Source organism: Pinus tabuliformis, chromosome 6 (assembly GCF_031772625.1).
Source record: "Pinus tabuliformis cultivar Carrire ecotype Pingquan chromosome 6, CPIR1, whole genome shotgun sequence".
Taxonomy (NCBI): domain Eukaryota; kingdom Viridiplantae; phylum Streptophyta; class Pinopsida; order Pinales; family Pinaceae; genus Pinus; species Pinus tabuliformis.
This window is the reverse complement of record NC_142292.1, coordinates 918,215,729-918,235,268: the sequence shown is the minus strand read 5'-3', so window position 1 is coordinate 918,235,268 and position 19,540 is coordinate 918,215,729. Positions and strand designations below refer to the sequence as shown.

At 36.0% G+C, this 19,540-nt stretch overlaps 1 protein-coding gene across 2 annotated transcripts; it reads right to left on the bottom strand.

Moving 5' to 3' along the window:
* Positions 1 to 4,254: 4,254 nt before the first annotated feature.
* On the bottom strand, positions 4,255 to 17,389 carry LOC149261937 (uncharacterized). Of its 2 annotated transcripts, XR_016248733.1 has the most exons (4): positions 17,282 to 17,389; positions 4,949 to 5,035; positions 4,763 to 4,855; positions 4,255 to 4,590 (listed from the first exon to the last, which is right to left on the bottom strand). XR_016248733.1 is itself a non-coding variant. In XM_089382727.1 (3 exons), exons 1-3 carry the CDS (start codon positions 5,075 to 5,077, stop codon positions 4,393 to 4,395), a joined length of 420 nt encoding a protein of 139 aa, XP_089238853.1. In that variant the 5' UTR covers positions 5,078 to 5,351; the 3' UTR covers positions 4,255 to 4,392. The 2 variants fall into 2 exon arrangements, 1 of the variants encoding a protein (XP_089238853.1); XM_089382727.1 differs by lacking the exon at positions 17,282 to 17,389 and having other exon boundaries at positions 4,949 to 5,351.
* Positions 17,390 to 19,540: the final 2,151 nt, after the last annotated feature.

The window sequence follows — 19,540 nt, the reverse complement described above, 5'->3', positions numbered from 1 at the left end:
TGATTTGCATATGGTGTTGTCTGGAATTTTGATATCTGGAAGATCGCGAACTGCCTGATATTTGCATGCTTTCCTTATTTGTGAAAAGCTTAGATGCCCCAACCTCCGATGCCATAACCAGTGCTCATCATCCTTGCTCAGATAGCATTGTTGTTGTCCTTCTTCAGATATGTATAGATTATTTGGAGTTCTTTTACCTTTGATCACTATTTTACCTGTATCAAGATCACGAACAAGACATCCATTTGATATGAATATCACCTCGGTTCTTTGATCACACATCTGGCTGACACTTAGAAGATTATGCTTCAATCCATCAACATACAAAACATTTCCAGCTTTAACCTTTTCTTTTAACTGAGCAGTGCCTTTTCCTTTTATAGTTGCAGGAGTATCATTTCCAAAAGAAACTTTATTTCCTTTTTCTAGAGCAGAGTATGATTCAAGTTTTTCTTTATCACCTATCATATGCTTCGAACATCCACTGTCAATGTACCATAGATTTTCCTGTCCCTCTGCATAAAATGCTATCCCACATCTTTCTATGTGTGGTTCCTTTATTCTCCATGTTTTGGTGCTTGAGGCTTGTTCCTTTGTCTGTTGAAACCTGCTTCTGCATTCAGAATCTTCATGACCAAAGTTATTGCAAATAGAACATTCAACTTCATTTTCAAGAACCGAAAAGTTGTTATAGGTCCTTTTTGTAATCCCGGTCATACTTCTTTGTTTTTGAGCTTCTCTAGTCATGATCGTTTTATATGCAACGCATTGAGCTGCTTTGTGACCAAAGTTATGGCAAGAAAAGCATGTTCCATTGAAGAAATTTCTGCGGTTATCAAATCTTCTGGCCAAACGATTGTAATTTCTATTGTCATTTATGCTTGAAACAAATTGAGTGGATTTTACCTGTGGTGGGTTGTAGCTTTTGTTCATCCTTAAAATGGATTGCCCTTGATTTTCCTGATAGTCTTTGTTTGTAATTGGTCCCTGTTTTACCTGGTGATCTCCATTGTGCTTTTGCTCATTCCTTTTTGCTGCATCAAGATAACTTTTTGAGGTGGATGCTTGAGAAGTTTCTCCATTATAGCCCAGACCTGTCTTGTTTAGAGGAGAACGATGTATATTGATGATCTCATCCAGAGTTTCAGATCCTTTGACAAACTTAAGATTAATAGCCTTTGTTTTCTCAATTTCTTTTCTAAGACCAACAATTTCACCTTCTAACTTTTCAAGATATTTTTCCTTTTCATCAATTTGAAGTTGTAGAGTATCAATGATCCTATTCTTTTCTTCTATACATGTCTTGAGTCTAGAAATTTCTTCACAAAAGCTATCCACATCTATAGCATCCATGTAATCATCATCTTCAAATGCCATTAAAAGTTTATAGTCATTACCTTGTTCATCTTCATCACTATTTGATAGACCATCACTATCTTCATGCGTATAGTAGCTTTTCTTATTTGCAATCTGTTTCTTGTTCCATCTAGCAGGTTCCTTTCCTTTATCCTTATAGGGACATTTCGCAGCATAATGACCTACTCTTCCACAAGCAAAGCATTTAAAAGGTAAATTACCTGTGAACCTTCCAAAACCCCTTTGAAGATTTCTGACAAAATTTGATTCTTCTTCTTCTTCTTCTGGCATGTGACTTGCTTCATAATAGTCTCCTTTGCTTGAAGCCTTGAAAGTAGCTTCTCTTCTGTCTGAAGGGCCCCCTTTTCTCATTTCATAAGCAGTTAGAATTCCGTGTAGCTGAGACATAGTAAGAATTCGTAGATTTTCCTTTTCTTCTATTGCAGACACTTTAGATTCAAACTTGGGGGATAATGATCTTAGAACTTTTTCAACCACAATAGCCTCTTTTATTTCTTCACCCAAGTTTTTCATGCAATTAACAATCTCATCTACCCGAAGAAAATAGTTAGCCACACTTTCATCATTATACATTCTGAGATTCTCATACTGAATCCTGAGGGTTTGAAGTTTAGCACGTTTTACCTGTTCATCTCCTTCATAGCTCAAGACAATCTTGTCCCATATTTCCTTTGCGGATTTATATTGCATAACCTTTACGAATTCTGTTTGAGATAAGCATCCTAGCAGAGTATTGACTGCTTTAGCATTTGTTTCATATTTCTTTTTCTCAGCCGAATCTGTAGGAATAGCTGAAGGAAAAGTGTAGCCTGTATCTATGATATCCCAAGCTTCTGTACCAAGAGATTGAAGATAGGCAGTAACTCTTACCTTCCAATAATTGAAGTTTGTCCCATCAAAGATTGGTGGCCTGATTGATGCTTCCATCTCGTAGTTGCTCATGATGAATGATCTTCCTTCAAGCGATCAAGCTTCTCTTAAGGACCTGCTCTGATACCAATTGTTGGAAATATACACTACAACAAAACCAGCGATTTGCGCCAGATTTAGCGCCAGATTTTAGTGCATTTTTTTTGTAATTGTGATGAGCAACCTGGCGCTAAATCTGGCTCTATTGTACAATTTTTAAAGCGTCCCTTTTTGCACCTGATTTTGCATCCTTTTTCACGCTAGATTTTGCATCATTTTTTACACCAAACTATGCATCATTTTTTTCGTCAAATTTTGAACCAAGATTTGCATCTTATTTTATGACAGGTTTTGCTTCTAGTTTTGTGTCATTTTTTGCATCTATTTTTCATTCTCTTTTGCTTCCTATTTTGTGTCATTCTTTGCTTCCATTTTTGCACCATCATTTGCATCAAGTTTACACTGTATTTTGAATCCAATTTAACGTCTTTTTATGCATCCATTTTGTGTTAGTTTTTGCATCTAGTCTTACGCCAGGTTTTGTATCTAGTCTTACACTAGTTTTTGCTTCTATTTTTGCACCAGCTTTGGTGCCTATCTTTGCACCATGTGTTGAATTTGATTTAGCACCAAATTTTGCATCCATTTTTGTGCCCATTTTTGCATCTTTTTTTGGACCATTTTTTACATCCACATTTACGTTTGATTTGTCTCCATTTTTCCCATCTCATTTTGCACCATATTTTGCGTCATTTGTTTCATCCAATTTTGCATCATTTTTAACACCATCTCTTGCATCTAATGTTACATCATTTTGAGCATCCAAATTTGCATTTATATTTGCATCTTATGTTGAGTCATGTGTTGTGTCCACCTTTGCATCTTATTTTGTGTCTAATGGTACATTCAATTTAGAGCCATTTTTTACGTCTACTTTTGTATTTGTTTTTGCACCAAGTTTTGCATCCAATTTTAAGCTATTTTATGCCCCTTTTTGCACCATTTTTTTGTGTCTACTTGTGTCCAATGTTGCACCATTATTTACACCGACTTTTTCATCCAATTTTGCATTTTTTTGGTGTCTAGTTTTACATCGTTTTCACCATCCAAATTTGCATCTTTTTTTGTCTCATTTTGTGTCCACATTTGCATATAATTTTGTGTCTGAGTTCGAGCCTAAATTTGCATGTGATTAGGAATCATTTTTTACATCCAATATGGCATCCTTGGTTTCACCTTTTTTCAGCCCCATTTTGCATCTTGTTTTATGTCTTTTCTTACATCTTTTTTTTTTCCTTTTTTGCACCCAAGTTTGCATCCCAAATTTACACCATTATTTGCATCATCATTTGGCATATTAATTTGTAACGTTTTTTGCTTCTTTTTAACGCTCAACTTTGCATCTTATTTTACATCTAGTTGTTGTCTTTTTTTGCATCTAATTTGGTGCCCATTTATGTGTCCTTGTTTTTGCCCAATTTGATATCCTTTTGTATGCCATGTTTTTTTCCCTTCTTTGTGTCAACTATTGCACAATTTTTCACTTCTAATTTAAAACACTTTGTATGTCAAGTGTTTGCATTTTGTATTAATTCCTAGTTTAACACCCAATTTTACTTTCAATTTTGCATCCATGGTTACATCCGCATTTGACTTCTTATATAGAGTATATTTTTCTTTACATATATGACCCCCTTTATAGATTCATAGTGAAATATATGATAGTTTCTAAATATCATTAAAGCAGATATCACAATTCAAAATCATTTGTAAAGAAATTTAAGAGAAATTGACAACATCCATCCAAAAAAATAACAATGTGTCATTAACAATTTTCAAAACATGTATAAAATAGCAACATAATACTAATAAAATCAGTATTATTTTTAATCAAAACAAGTAAAATTCAAATATGATTAACAAATCAAAATATTTCATGAATATCGTTATTCTACGATAAATTAACAACATACATAAATCAAACTCATCGTATGATTACAAATCAAAATGTCTCATTGATATAGGGTAAATTCACAACACCCATCTAAACATAACAATGTCATTCTACACAATAATTTCTTCATAAAAAACAATGCATGTGCATGCCTAGCTACCACCACCAAGATCATCCTCATGATCATCTTGACCATCCTCATTACTCTGATCCACATCATCACCAACACCGCAACTATCATCATCATCTCCTCCTTCACCACCATCATCCTCATCCTCATCCTCATCATCTCCTGATATATGTTGAACATAATTTGGATCATCGTCTTGGCAATCATTACCTATAGCATTCTGACAAAAAAAATCAATGTTACATGTTAGTATTATTTACATAACACAACGCATGTTTTTGTTATACAATGTTAACCATAAAATGAGGTAAGATATAATAGCTAATAGTACTAAAAAATAAAATGAAAATATGGTTTAAAAGTATATTGGAAATCCAACTAAGATTACATACCATAGAGTTCATCCAAACAACAAATTCAACCCATCTCTTTTGCTGCAGCACCTCCTTTTCCAAATGATTTGGAGGTCTTCCATATTTTAGTTCCTATCAATCAGTAAATAGGGAGAAATTAGATAACAATGACTTTCTTCTAGTACAAAATTTATTAAAAAAATATCACATGTTTAATATACTTACAAAGGTTGTTATCAGTGCTTTTAAACCTTTCTGGCCACTACGATGAGTGACTTTTGTCTTGGTTAACCTCGCCTTGGATGCCTTGTCCTTAAACATAAACCAATTCAATTTATTTTCACACAAATACATGTCTAAGATACTTATAAGTATTAATACATTCTAAATAATGTTTAATGAAAAATTCAATACCTGAATAATCTCATTGCCGGCTTTTCTTTGTGCATCCAACTTCTCATATGATTTTACAAGTTCTTTCCATACTTTAAAAGGTATGTCAATAGGTCTTTGTTTCAGTCTTTGATCTTGAGGCATTTTTTTAATTTTTCTTGTTTGGTTAAAAATTTTGGTTAAAAAAAACCGAACAAGTAATTCACATCAATGGCATGGGGACTCTATGGATGTGTGTAAAAAAATGGCTATAAAGAAAACATCCAAAAAACTTATGAGCTCTCCCTTTGATGGTCACTTGGGGCATATGGCTGGAAAGGAACAACTCCATTTTCGAAAATCGAGGACAATCCTCTCTCAAAGTCCTTCCTAATATTTGCTCCAAATGTCTTAAAATGAAAAACAAAATTCAAACGTCATCCTTAAACATCTCCCTTAAATATAACGTTGGACCATAAATTCTTCACTTTTATTGTTATCGGCTCTGGAATGATTTTTCTATATGCAATTATATAATGAAATATGTGTGCACTAATGAAAAAACATTGAGTTTCATTTTTCATAATCACAAACAATGAAAAAAGAATCACACGTAACTAGCATCATTTTGGAAATTTTATATTTATTAAAAATCTTTAACATGTTTTCCTCCCATATCTCATAAAAAGGTGTGAAATTTTTTATATACTCTCCAATAAGCCTAAGGATCACATACCTTTTAGAACTTTGCATTACCATTATATGTTTCTCCTTGAAGATATATAATATGTTTCTTCTTTAACAAAAACGCTCTGATCGAAGGATGGTAATGTATTCATAGAAGTCACTGCAAAAAATCATTTGGGTATGAGGATTTTCAAGATTTCAATGGAAATCTGGATGTGGGATGCGATGTTACGATGTGGGTCGAAGAGATTGAGCTCTTTCTTTTTCTGGATTATGGGATTTGAATGCAGGAGTTGTTTCTATGGATGATAAAATTATGAGATTGAGGATTGTGGTCTTTGAATGCAGAAATTGCTTCTTTGGATGATAAACTTGTGCTTTTTTTATAAACAGTTGTGGGGATTCTCCTAAGTTTTTATTGATTTCTCTTTTGTGTATCATTCTTGTCATTGTCAACCCCATTATCATATCAATGTCTAGGATGAGAAAGACAGGGATGGGATCAGTGAGGGCTCAATGTCTTTGTTGTCATCAGAGTCCAGGTCGGTTGATGGCAGTGAAATGGAAGGGTAATCCCCAAGGTGGTTTGTTGACGATGATCAGACATGACACAAAATGAGGCGTGGGCTCGTTCTGAAGACCAAGTGAGTGGATTCCTTTGATGTGGAGGCCATGGACGTGCCCGGTGTTCATAAGGGCCATGATAAGGACCTTTCATTAGGACGGACGCTCGACTTGGCATTCCAAACACTTGGAGTGGTCTATGGAGATATGGGTACCAACTCCTTGTATGTTTTCACTAGTGTATTCATCCAAGCTCGTACCAAAGGAGAGGAAGATGTTTTGGGTGCATTAGCTTTAGTGATGTACACAATAGCCCTCATCCCTTTGGCTAAATAGGTGTTCATTATGCTCAAAGCCAATGACAATGGTGAAGGGGGGACATTTTCCTTGTACTCTTTGATTTGCACATATGCGAAGGTCAATCTGCTCCCCGACCAACAACCATCAGATGAAAAAAATTCCAGTTTCAAGCTCAAGTTGCCCACCCCAAAACTGGAAAGATGATTAAGAATCAAAGAAAGCCTTTAGAGAAGTACAAAATTGAAGACCCTACTGCTACTCTTGTTTCTCATGGGTACTTCCATGGTAATTGGGGATGGCATACTTACACCTGCAATATCAGTCATGTCTGTTGTTAGTGGCATGCAAGATGAAATATCTAGCTTTACGGAAGACACAGTGGTCATTGTCTCAATCATATTCCTGGTGATCTTGTTCAGCATAAAACAGTTTGGTACAAGCAAAGTAGGCATGACATTTTCTCTGGCACTCATGATATGGTTTTTCTCTATTGGTTCTTTTTTACTTTACAATATTATTTAACATGACATGACAATTTTAAGGGCATTCAATCCTGTTTATATCTATTACTTGTTCAAGAGGAACATTATCAAAGCATGGATGTCCCTAGGAGGTTGCATGTTATGCATAATAGGAGCTGAAGCTATGTTTGCTGATTTGGGTCACTTCTCAATAAGATCCATCCAGATAGGCTTCACATGTGTAGTATTCCCATGCCTACTATTGGCTTACATGGATCAAGTTGCATATCTTATGAAGCATCCCTCTGTGGTGGAGAACGTATTCTCTGCTTCAATTCCAGATGGTTTTATCTGGCCAGTCTTCGTGATAGCTAGTGTTGTTGCCATGATTGCAAGCCAGGCAATGATCTCAACAACAATTTCATCTATTAAAATGTCCATGGCCCTAGGATGCTTTCCCAGATTGAAAATAATTCACACATCTCGACGGTTCATGGGTCAGATCTACATTCTTGTCATCAACTGGGTTCTAATGATAATGTGTGTCTTGGTATGTGATTGTTTTAAGAGCACGGTCGAGATATCAAATGCATATGGCATTGCAAAGGTAGAGATGATTATGGTGACTACAAGCCTAGTGACTCTTGTCATGGTTCTTATATGGGCAAAAAATATATTCCTTGTGATTGGATTTCCTGTTCTATTTGGATCAACTGAGCTAATTTATTTTTCTGCAGTTTTGATGAAAGTGGGGGAAAATGGTTGGATAAATGGTTTTTGCCACTTGCTTCCTTCTTGTGATGTACATTTGGAACTATGGAAGTGTTCTGAATTATCAAGAGTTGTATATCTTGTTGGTCACGGAGATGTCAAGGCTAGAAAGGATTCATGGTTTCCTAAGAAACTAGTTATAATCTACTTCTATGCTTTCATGAGGGCAAACTGCAGGGAAGGCCCTGCAAGCCTCAATGTACCTCAAACCAATCTCTTGCAAGTTAGCATGACATATACTGTCTAACTTGAAGGTTTCCATGAATCAAACATGCTGAATGTTTTTCAAGGACCAAGTCACAACATCAATATGGTGATGGATAACAAAGATTTCCTTGAAGGTGGCAGAGATTAAGTGAATTTTAATGTGAAGTTAATAATCATAAGTTTTGTTGTCGACCAAGATCTTCATTACTTAGTCCTTGATTTTGTTTGATAGAGAATAATAGCCATTCCTATGATTGATCACTGATATTTATGAACAAAGACACCATTCTTTTTTCAATGAAGATGATAGGTGGTATTTTATATGCATGGTTAAGCCTAAGATAAGCCATGTTTTCTACATAAGAAAGTTATATTAAGTTATATCCATGAAAATCTGTGTTGCATGGGTACCCGCACCCGGGGGTAGGGTTCTCGAACCCGTCCCGGGTTCCCGCACCCAAGTACCGGATTCGGGTACGGGTTCTTCCCAGACGAACCCAGAAGAACCAGGTTCTTCCATGAAGAACCAGGTTCTTCAAAAAAAAAATTTGGGTTCTTTTCCTTTAACGGGTTCTTGGGTTCTTGGGTTCTTCGGGTTCTTCGGTTCTTCGGGTTCTTCGGGTTCTTCGTGTGCTTGGGTTCTTGGGTTCTTCGGGTTCTTCGGGTTGGGTTCTTTGGGTTCTTCGGGTTCTTTGGGTTCTTCATAAAAAAACTATATTAAAAATTTAATTTTCAAATAATTTTTTTTTATTGAAATTTAAAAAATGATATGCCCAATGTTGCATGGCCCATTGATCTATGCAACAAAGGTTTTATGTTGACCTAATAGGGGAATGAACTCCAGTGGGCCCAATTCTGGGCTATACAATATTTTTTGTTTAATAACAGAAATGATAATTTGAATAAATTATTTAAATAAGCAACCTTACTATGGGCCAGTGACACAAAGAACAATAAACTTAGAAATCTATTTTGCTGAACAAAAGAAACAAGCTTGGAGAATATTGTTACTCTAAAGATTCAACTTCAACTTCATATGACACAAAAGATGGGGTGTTAACTTACGATATTTAGCCAAAGTAAATCTGATAGGAATGACTAACTTGGAAAGTAAACGACTGGGCTCCCAATGCCATTTAGCGGCTAGCCTTTCATGAAACAAACAATGCAACCTTGCAGGTAGTACATTCCCACAGTGCAAGTTGTTTATGAATAGCAAAAGGAAGCACTGCAAAACTGGTTTATGTAGACCTTCTGTGTTCAGTCCTCCTGTCTATCTGTTTTATACAATTTGACAGCAGTATTAACTGATACTCACATGGGGACCAACATGAGAAGCCATAAAAATTCAAAATGATTAAGCACTGAGAGAATTCTTTCTGCTCATACAGACCTGTAAAATGTCATCAAGATTAGAAAGGGAATGACATATATCAGGAAGATCATAGATCACAAATTTCACCCTAATCTACACTGTTTGTTGTTTCTGAAGTGAGGTTGTTTTGCTTTCCAGTGAGAAGATATACTTGAATTCTGAAAGGATATGTTATAATGCTGATACTACTTGTGACTGCACAGAGAGGCCCTGAGTCACTGAACAACCACCATTCTTCTGTGGAAAACTGGCTTCTGTATGAAGGGGTGTTACCTGCAACAATGCTTATGGACAATCCTGCAGAAAAATGGGCTCTGCTTGAAAGGTGTGTGATCCCTTCAACATGCCGATAGCTGATGGTTATAATTTTGAAACATAACCCAGAGGAGAAAGAAAGGAAACTTCTTCCTAATCGCGCACAGGGCAGCCCTTTCATATTGATTAAGCCAGATGCAACTACAGTTCCATGGGAACAAGACCAAAAGCCATCATCAAAACACAGTGTTCCATGACACTAGGAAATAGACCTTGAGTCAATCTGGTAAATGCATTATCTGTAACAGCAAGAATAGATGAACCGTATTCCTCAGTAACTGCTATTCCTCACATCTAGAATTTTGCACCCCTTGGTATCCTTAGTGAGTCTTTTCCTTCTTTCCAGAATGGAATTTTGAGTGTAGGTGCTTTTGTGATTGTTTCATTGCCTTCTTGTATATTATTGGTCTCTCACGTGCATTCATGGACAGGCATAGCCCACTAGATATCTGAGAGTCTGAAACAGGCTTGACAATTCTCAAAGTTTTGTAAACTTTTCTTGTCATTTTAGTATCTAGAGTCTTGTCTGCTATGGTTTGGAACTTCTTGAAAAAAATGTTGGCATACAGAAATGATAATTTGAATAAATTATTTAAATAAGCAACCTTACTATGGGCCAGTGACACAAAGAACAATAAACTTAGAAATCTATTTTGCTGAACAAAAGAAACAAGCTTGGAGAATATTGTTACTCTAAAGATTCAACTTCAACTTCATATGACACAAAAGATGGGGTGTTAACTTACGATATTTAGCCAAAGTAAATCTGATAGGAATGACTAACTTGGAAAGTAAACAACTGGGCTCCCAATGCCATTTAGCGGCCAGCCTTTCATGAAACAAACAACGCAACCTTGCAGGTAGTACATTCCCACAGTGCAAGTTGTTTATGAATAGCAAAAGGAAGCACTGCAAAACTGGTTTATGTAGACCTTCTGTGTTCAGTCCTCCTGTCTATCTGTTTTATACAATTTGACAGCAGTATTAACTGATACTCACATGGGGACCAACATGAGAAGCCATAAAAATTCAAAATGATTAAGCACTGAGAGAATTCTTTCTGCTCATACAGCCCTGTAAAATTTCATCAAGATTAGAAAGGGAATGACATATATCAGGAACATCATAGATCACAAATTTCACCCTAATCTACACTGTTTGTTGTTTCTGAAGTGAGGTTGTTTTGCTTTCCAGTGAGAAGATATACTTGAATTCTAAAGGATATGTTATAATGTTGATACTACTTGTCACTGCACAGAGAGGCCCTGAGTCACTGAACAGCCACCATTCTTCTATGGAAAACTGGCTTCTGTATGAAGGGGTGTTACCTGCAACAATGCCTATGGACAATCCTGCAGAAAAATGGGCTCTGCTTGAAAGGTGTGTGATCCCTTCAACATGCCGATAGCTGATGGTTATAATTTTGAAACATAACCCAGAGGAGAAAGAAAGGAAACTTCTTCCTAATCGTGCACAGGGCAGCCCTTTCATATTGATTAAGCCAGATGCAACTACAGTTCCATGGGAACAAGACCAAAAGCCATCATCAAAACACAGTGTTCCATGACACTAGGAAATAGACCTTGAGTCGATATGGTAAATGCATTATCTGTAACAGTAAGAATAGATGAACCGTATTCCTCAGTAACTGCTATTCCTCACATCTAGAATTTTGCACCCCTTGGTATCCTTAGTGAGTCTTTTCCTTCTTTCCAGAATGGAATTTTGAGTGTAGGTGCTTTTGTGATTGTTTCATTGCCTTCTTGTATATTATTGGTCTCTCACGTGCATTCATGGACAGGCATAGCCCACTAGATATCTGAGAGTCTGAAACAGGCTTGACAATTCTCAAAGTTTTGTAAACTTTTCTTGTCATTTTAGTATCTAGAGTCTTGTCTGCTATGGTTTGGAACTTCTTGAAAAAAATGTTGGCATTGGGGGTACACATGCTAGTTTTACATTTTTACCCAATATGGTGGTGTGTAGGGTATCACAAGATAATGTTTTGTTGGAAACACATCAGGATGGTTTTCCTGCTATTGATGTGAATGACTACTTCTGTTAAGCATATTTTGCTCTATGCCATGTTGTAGGAGGATGCTCTGTACTATTCACTCATCAAAGCTTGCTGCAAATCAAAGAAAGTTCAAGCCGCTGCCCAGATACTGAACAAAATGCTTAGGGAACGTGTTGTTCCAAGTCATGCAAGTTTTATCTATGGCATGCATCATCTTGGGAAGGTAGGAAAAAAAATTGAGGCATAAAAAGTTCTTGAAGAAGTGATAGATTGTAAATCCTCTGTACATGTTAAAGTATACACAGAAGTAATATCTGCTCTATTTCAGACCAGTGAAGTGGAAAAATCATTACAATTAGAAGGCAAAATAATTAGAAGAGGTTGTGAAACTAACTTTTTGACTCTGTAAAACAGTGTTTCTCTAAGGGAAAAATTGATGAGGTATCCAAGATTTTAGAAGGCATAAACCAAAGATATCCGGTACAAGGTATTACATTATGAAAAAATTGAAATGGTCAGATTTATTGTTTTTCCAAGGAGACCACTCTTGCTTGAAGGAATGGAGAGGGCTCTGCTCGTAAGAAAGTACTGAACCAAGACCATTGTCAAAAAATGTTGAACCAAGAGTATTGTTAAAAAGCAATGTTGCTTAGTTGCATGAAAATTTAATTGTCCAAAATTTAATTTTGGACTCTTTGCTGGCAAAATTTCATATAAAGGTATGCCCTTTTGCCTTATAACATGATGATTTTAATGAAAATGGAGGAAGGGAATCAACTTCAGAGAATCAAATGAAGTTAAAAAATATTAGATTATCAATTATAATCCATAGGAAGGGAGGAAAATAAAGGGAGATGTTTTAAGGCTTGATTTGATGACTCAACCTCAATTCATGATTGATTATGATGGTTGGAGATGCATCTAGCCCTTGTTTTGTATTTTTGGAGCTTTATTACCCCTAAAAGGGCATAACATCATGCTTGGGAAGAGTTTCAACCCATGCATGCGAGCATTAGTGGCTTATTTTTTTGTATTGAACTATTGAGTTGGCTTGGTAGCCCATTTACTTCAAGCCCACTCAGAATTAAGTTTCTTATAAGGCTTTTAGGAAAACTAATGGAAGTGATTGACCTCATATAAATAGAGGATCACTCCCTTGTTTATCATCATCACTTGTGGATTTCAACCTCTTTTATAAAGCTCTACTTAGCCTAGATGCAACTCGCTACTTGTGGAGATGTGATCTTTTTGGACCCATTGCTATTGGCGAATGATTTGTGTCTTGGAGGTGTCTTTTTGGGATTGAAAGAAGGCTATTTCTTGGAAGAATTTAAGTGTAATTGCAGATTTTTATTGTTTTTCATGTGATAAAATTATGCTAGGGTTTTTCTTATTCCATCTCTACATGCATATCTTATATGGAAATCTTGCTTGATTATTGCATGCTAAACCTTGAATACCATAAAGGACCTCCTAGAGAGCTTTCATCTATTTAATTTCCCCCCCATTAAAAAGATAGCTAGGGTTTATCAAGTGAAAACTAGGGTTTTCCCTCTTACTCCAAGCATAAATTTAATTTATCTTAAATTTAGCCCTATAGACTACATCACCCAGGTAGGAAAAGGCACTAGGAATCCTTTTGGTGATCAAAAATCATAAAAACTTTCATCTTATCTCCTCTTCTATTTTTTGAAGTCCTTTAAAGCAGGCCGCTAGGGCTAGGGCATAGGGTCAAATTCAACAAGGGTCTCCTATTGGATAGACATTGAGGCTTTAGTAGCTTGAGTTAAACTTGATTGATCCTTGGCACTCAAAATCTAGCTCTCTTCATGCTTGAATTTTCCCCAACAGTCTACCCTAGGCAATTTGTGCCCTAGCTAAATCCTAACTTTGGCTAAGGCTTCAACTTGGGTCTTAAATCGAAGGTTTGCCTTTTCTTATTTGCAAACCTTTTCTTGGTATTTGTATACCTAGGCATCCCTTTGTTGATCTACACGATGTAACCCTAGGTCACAAGTACCTCTCTAGGGCTTTGTATATGGTACACTGCTCCTACACATAGACAATTGTGCCCTTGTCCATTGAAAGTACCTTTACTTAGCTTTGATTCATCTGATATATCACCTTGATCCATATAACTTAGAATATCATTTAGGTGAAAATTGGGAAGCCTCCTGTGTGGTATAATTCCACTAAAAAGCAGAAGGAGGATTGCTGAGGTGACAATGGAAATGCACCTCATTGTTCTATTAATGTCTGGCCTTTGCCTTGTGAGAGCTTGCTAGATTTTGAAGAAACAGGCCTGATATCATTAAATGGCAGTCATGGTAGTTCGACAGTGATTATATTCCTTCCTGGAACCAACATTGCATTGAAGGCAGGGCACACTTCAAAATTGTTGAAAAAAATGTATACACCATGATAGAAAATGACAATAAAAAAGATGTATGTGGTAGATTGAGCAAGGTAATAACCATTCCTGGAAAGTATCAACTTGTAGCTATTATAGTAAATGTTGTATTCATTTTTCAGATAGTTTTTGGGGACAGTCCTTCGAGGATGTATCAATGCCCTACTCAAGAATACATGCTTGAAGATGCCCTGAGAATGACATTGGTGCCATTCTTTGGCATACTTTAGAAAATAAAATTGATTCTCTTGTAAGGCAGAAGAACACACCAATTGGTCATATGGATCACCACATTGTTGAAATTTGTTCCGGGAATGCCTTGCAAAAGAACAGTGATTTGTGTCCAAAGGGAACAGAAGAGTGCAGAACTGATAATATGGCCTTGACATGCAAACTGCTGAATCTGTGCAAGACTAAAAAATACAACAGTCTTGTACTTTTTCATATAGTCTTAAAACCAGAATCCAAAAACATGCAGTAAAGGGGGATATTGTTTTCTCGGAAGAGATGCTCAAGAGCCAAGAAAACACCTTATGGTTTGACAACAATTATAACAGTCCTTTGCAGGGATGGGTAGATATATCATGTAGCAGAACATGTCCAAAGTTACAGCCCCTTCATGACATACTTCATTTGCAGGCATCCAAATTCATTCCCAGAGAGGCATTGACAGAGATTCCAACTTGTAACCATTCAGAGTTTGATGTCTCCCTGTTTTCCATGATGACTAAGCACTGAGGGAAGGGGCATTGTGCTTCCAAGATGTTAAGGTGGCTGCATCGGATCACTGACTTCACCTAGTAGCTGCATTTTGTACATGCTACAGTAGGGTAGGAAAATGAATAAGTTCACTTGAGCAGTAGTGTAACAAAAATAAGCTCCCTTGAGCATTTTATTTGGTTTTATTGTCAATGATGTGTTTGTTGATGAGGAGGTCAATCTCATGTGTAAAGAGATGCACTTCCTCAATTTCACTCATGGTTGGATTTTTGTAGCTCTCACTCCTTGGAACTTAATTGACATATCTTTCTTGGAGCATTTATGGTGTAAGGGATTCTTTTTTTGTGGATGATTGTTTTCAATTCTTGAAGCTTCTCTTTCTTGGTTATTATTTGAATTTTGGTGCATACAGATTAATGATGAAATGCTCGTCTTCTACAAGACTTCAAGATCAATCCATTTAGGGGGTAAGTTACCACTTGGAAGGGAGATGTTTTAGGGTTTTTCTTCTGCATTATTCCTTTGTTGATTTGGTGATTATTTGGCACCTTGCTATGTTTTTCCTTTGGTTCCCTAGTAAGAAGTATTAAGTACATTTATCAAAACATATTTGATCTTGTTGGTGAAGGTTTTCCATTGAAAGTTCCCTTCTTGTAGACCTTGATATTCATTTTTATTCTTCATTGAGTGAGGGATCACTCTTTCCTTTTGGTTCTAGACTCTAGTCTCAAACCCCTAATCCTTGAAGGAAATAAGCCACTTCTCCGAAGAGTTTCTTCTTGACCTCATAAGCCATTTGATTCTCCTTCCATCACTTATTCTAAAACCCTAAAAACTCCAAAACTCTATTTTACTAAGGCTTCTCTCAACTTCACCTTGTGCCTCATTTCTTTGTCTTATTAATAGTATTAGGTATATCCCCTTGAGCCAAAGGAGAGCCAGCCTAAAGTGAAGAGGATAGGTTGTTGAGGTGAAGGTGGTGACCATCCTAACAGTTCCCTGAAGTTGTACATTGTGGATTAGGGCTCTTATCATTACATACAATTTGAGAGGTAACAAGAAGAATGCACCCTTCCCCACAGAAGCAGCGAATGATTGGAGATGAATTGAATTCTTAAAGGAGGTGGGAGTATTTTGTGGACTCCAAGCAACTAACTATGACAAGGGGCAAGCAACAGCATTGTCTTGTGGGGGAATCTTATGGAGTTAATTTGCTAATTTTGCAGCAGTTTCTTAATTGTATTTCAAGAAAACCTGCTAGCTCATTTGCATGTGAGAGAGATTGCAAGACAGTACATTTCATTGTCCCCAATAAGAGAAACAAGTTGAAATTAAAGAAATTATGATACCTGGTTTTTGTGAATAGCAGTTTATGGTTACCGAATAACAATATGTTAAAAAAGGCCTCCAAGCATGACATTCTACTTTCTGATCATAAAACAAGAGGTTAACACTAATAATACACCTTTCATCCCCCAGTCCATGGAAGCATTAAACTATTACTCATCAGTGTTTGAGTCGCTAGATGCTACACTTAAAAGGGATAGCAGAAATCGTATGAATGTTGAAAAACAATGCCTTGCCTGAGACACAGTGAACATAATTGCTTGTGAGGGAGAAGAAAGGATTGAGAGGTATGAAGTTACAGGAAAATAGAGAGCTAGAGTGACTATGGCAGGATTTAGTGTATATCATCTCAGTGCTAATGTTAAGGACACGGTTAAATCTTTGCTCTGTTAATCATATTGCAATAGCTATAAGACTAAGGAAGAAGGAGGAGCTATGTATTTACTATTTTGGATGGTTGGACAAAATTCTCATTGCAACATCTGCTTGGCATTGAGAGGCAACGACTATAAGAATGTTCTTGTACAAGAATTTGTTATAATTTATCAATACCATTGTTGAAACTGCATGTGACTTTCATGTGTGTCAGGGAAGAGTTCAGAAACCTGACACAATAACTTATTATAGGGGTAAAAGATGAAACTAATTTAAGGAAACAATGGTTTTTACCTGTCCTGTTCAACCAGGGATAAGATAGTTATTCGTTTGTATTTTGCTTCCTTATCCAGGTAGACAGGAAAATGCTAAGGCTTGCTAAAATCAATGATATGCCTGCCTACACAGTGGGTAATTGGATAGAGATAGTTACTATTTAACTTTCAGGAACTTATACTTCACTAGCTAAAAAGTTTTGGATTTTTTTTCTTATGACCTTGAGTACAGAGTCTCATAATCAACTAGAAGAAAAATCAAGTCTATCTTTCAATTGCTTGAACCAGGACTATATCATGGATATTGCAACAATAAAAGAAATAATTCCAGTCTATAGAAAGGTAGCATAGTAATAACATACTTGAGTTTTCGGGGTGCTTCAAACAATCTCGTCCTAAAGATAGGATTCCAGGTTGTTTGCAGATTTTAATTGGTGAGGTTGGCTCTAATTTTGGAACTTTGTTGGCTCTACTACAGGTATCATTTTGCCCCAAATCTTCGCCAAGCCTCTTTCATGGACTCACTAAAGGACTCTCATTTTCTGCATCCTTCATATGAGTAAACCTTCGACCCAGCACTGGTTTTCAATACAAACTTTCAAAGAGAGAAACTGGCAGTTTGGAGCAGGTTACAAGACCTCCTTCTATAATGAACAGAGATGACCCCGGAATGTGGCAAAAGTTCTCCCCTTCAGCCGGTGCTAAAGAAAACAAAGAAACGCAGATGAACTGTATCAAGAAACAAAGAAATCGTTTTGACCACGAAGAAACGCAGATGAACTGTTGGAAGTCGTGCAGAGAGAGATCTGGTGGCTCGTGGATCGATTCTGGGGCAATGTTTATGCGATTGCAAACCATGATTGTTCATATGCGAGCTACTGAGCTCGTTGAGAGGGATACGCGCAATGGCGCCAAACTACCAAGAGGATTTGAATTTAAAGGCGGGATAGAATATCTACCGTCCGATCATGTCATCGACGGCCATATATTTGTGTTTTAGTAAAACGGATTTTGAAAGAATTTGAAATATTATACATTTTATAGAATTTGAAATATTATACATTCTATTATTTAAGCTGAATAATAGTTTTACTTTGGAAAAATAATTGGGCACATCAAATAAAATATTGATGCGACGGACATAGAACTCCGAAACAATAATGCACCCTTCTCTTACTCCAAAAACAATAATGCACCCTTCTCTAGCTGATGTGTCAATGCTTTCTTTGAAGTGGAACTTAAAGAATTAAGTAATTATTCATTATTAAATTGGGATTTTATATAAATTAATTGATTATTTATTAATGTTAATTTCATTTTATAATTTTATAGTAATTTTTAATAGATTTTTGTTAAAGATAATTATTTGAGCTATTATTGTATCAAGATTTTTGTTGTGTCTTTTATTATTATAGTTTAATCCACTTTAAACATGCTCAAAATATGTTTTCATCTTCATTTGTGGAGATTATCTACTTGCATATTCAAAAAGTTTTGATGTAGTTTTTGCCTTGAAAAATGATTATTGTGATTGTAATGGTGAGAAATTATTCTATAAACAGTGTTAAGTGTTATTTAGAATAAATGAGAAATTCTTTTTGAATATATAAGACTAATCTTTGAGAGAATAGATATATATTCCCTAATTATCACATAAACAAGGGGTTAATCTTGCATTTAGTGCTTTATCTCTGTAGAGTTTCGCTAAACAAAGGGAATACCTCCTCCTGCGTGACTTCGATTGTCCCTCCCTCTTACAGGATTGCAAAGCATTAAGAATTGAATCTTCTTTATTTTAAAGATGTAGTCTTGTCGAATATACCAAAAACATAGTAGGATTCTTTCATTATTGACAAAATCAAGCACATGTGCAAGGGAAGTATTCATCTATGGATGGTTAACAAGTTCATTAATAACTACAAGCAAACGCTTCAAACTATGTATTTAATGATCTCTAGTCATCATCTAAAGAGTTCAAGAATCAAATCAATTCCAACCTAAGTTCTAAGTATATGGTAAACCTCTACTCTAGAGGTTCTATTATTGTAAAATTTCACAACTATGGAAGTTGTGGCAAGGTCTCAAAGGAGGGACTTTCTTTTTGGGGCAAAACTAACCTTTTTTCAAAAGATAGTTTCTATAATTGAATCCATCTTCAATATCCATTTCTTCAACCCCACTCTGGATTTGAATATTGAATCCCCCCTACTTATTTTGGGATGAGATGATCTTTCAAAAGCCAACATAAATATATTGGGGACTTACAACAATATACAAACTAAGCAAGGAAGGGTATACACACATGTGTTAGAATTTGAATTGAAGTTGACTTGAGCAAAGGTATAACAATGCATATTTAATTAAATATTGGTGATTTTAACAACCACGTCCATTAGATTAAAATAATGATACTTTATGTGTATCTATATGCAAAGACAAAATACTTGAAAGGCACCTTCCCAACAACAAAGGTCATTATAAGAAAAATGGAAAAATAACAAGTTGATGGGTGGTATGATTGAATGAAGAATCAAAGGGCAAGAAAGAAGAGACATCCAAGTTTAGTCCTAATAAAAGATTTTATGGCCCCTTCCAAGGAGTGCGTTATTAAGAGGGACACA

What these genes read in the sequence shown, in the direction of transcription:
- LOC149261937 (XM_089382727.1), bottom strand. Translation starts at nt 5,077, where the DNA reads ATGTATTTGTGTGAAAATAAATTGAATTGGTTTATGTTTAAGGACAAG. An exon ending in AAGCACTGATAACAACCTTT is followed by an intron (nt 4,856 to 4,948) that starts GTAAGTATATTA and finishes ACTGATTGATAG; the next exon opens with GAACTAAAATATGGAAGACC. An exon ending in TTGTTTGGATGAACTCTATG is followed by an intron (nt 4,591 to 4,762) that starts GTATGTAATCTT and finishes TTTTTTTGTCAG; the next exon opens with AATGCTATAGGTAATGATTG.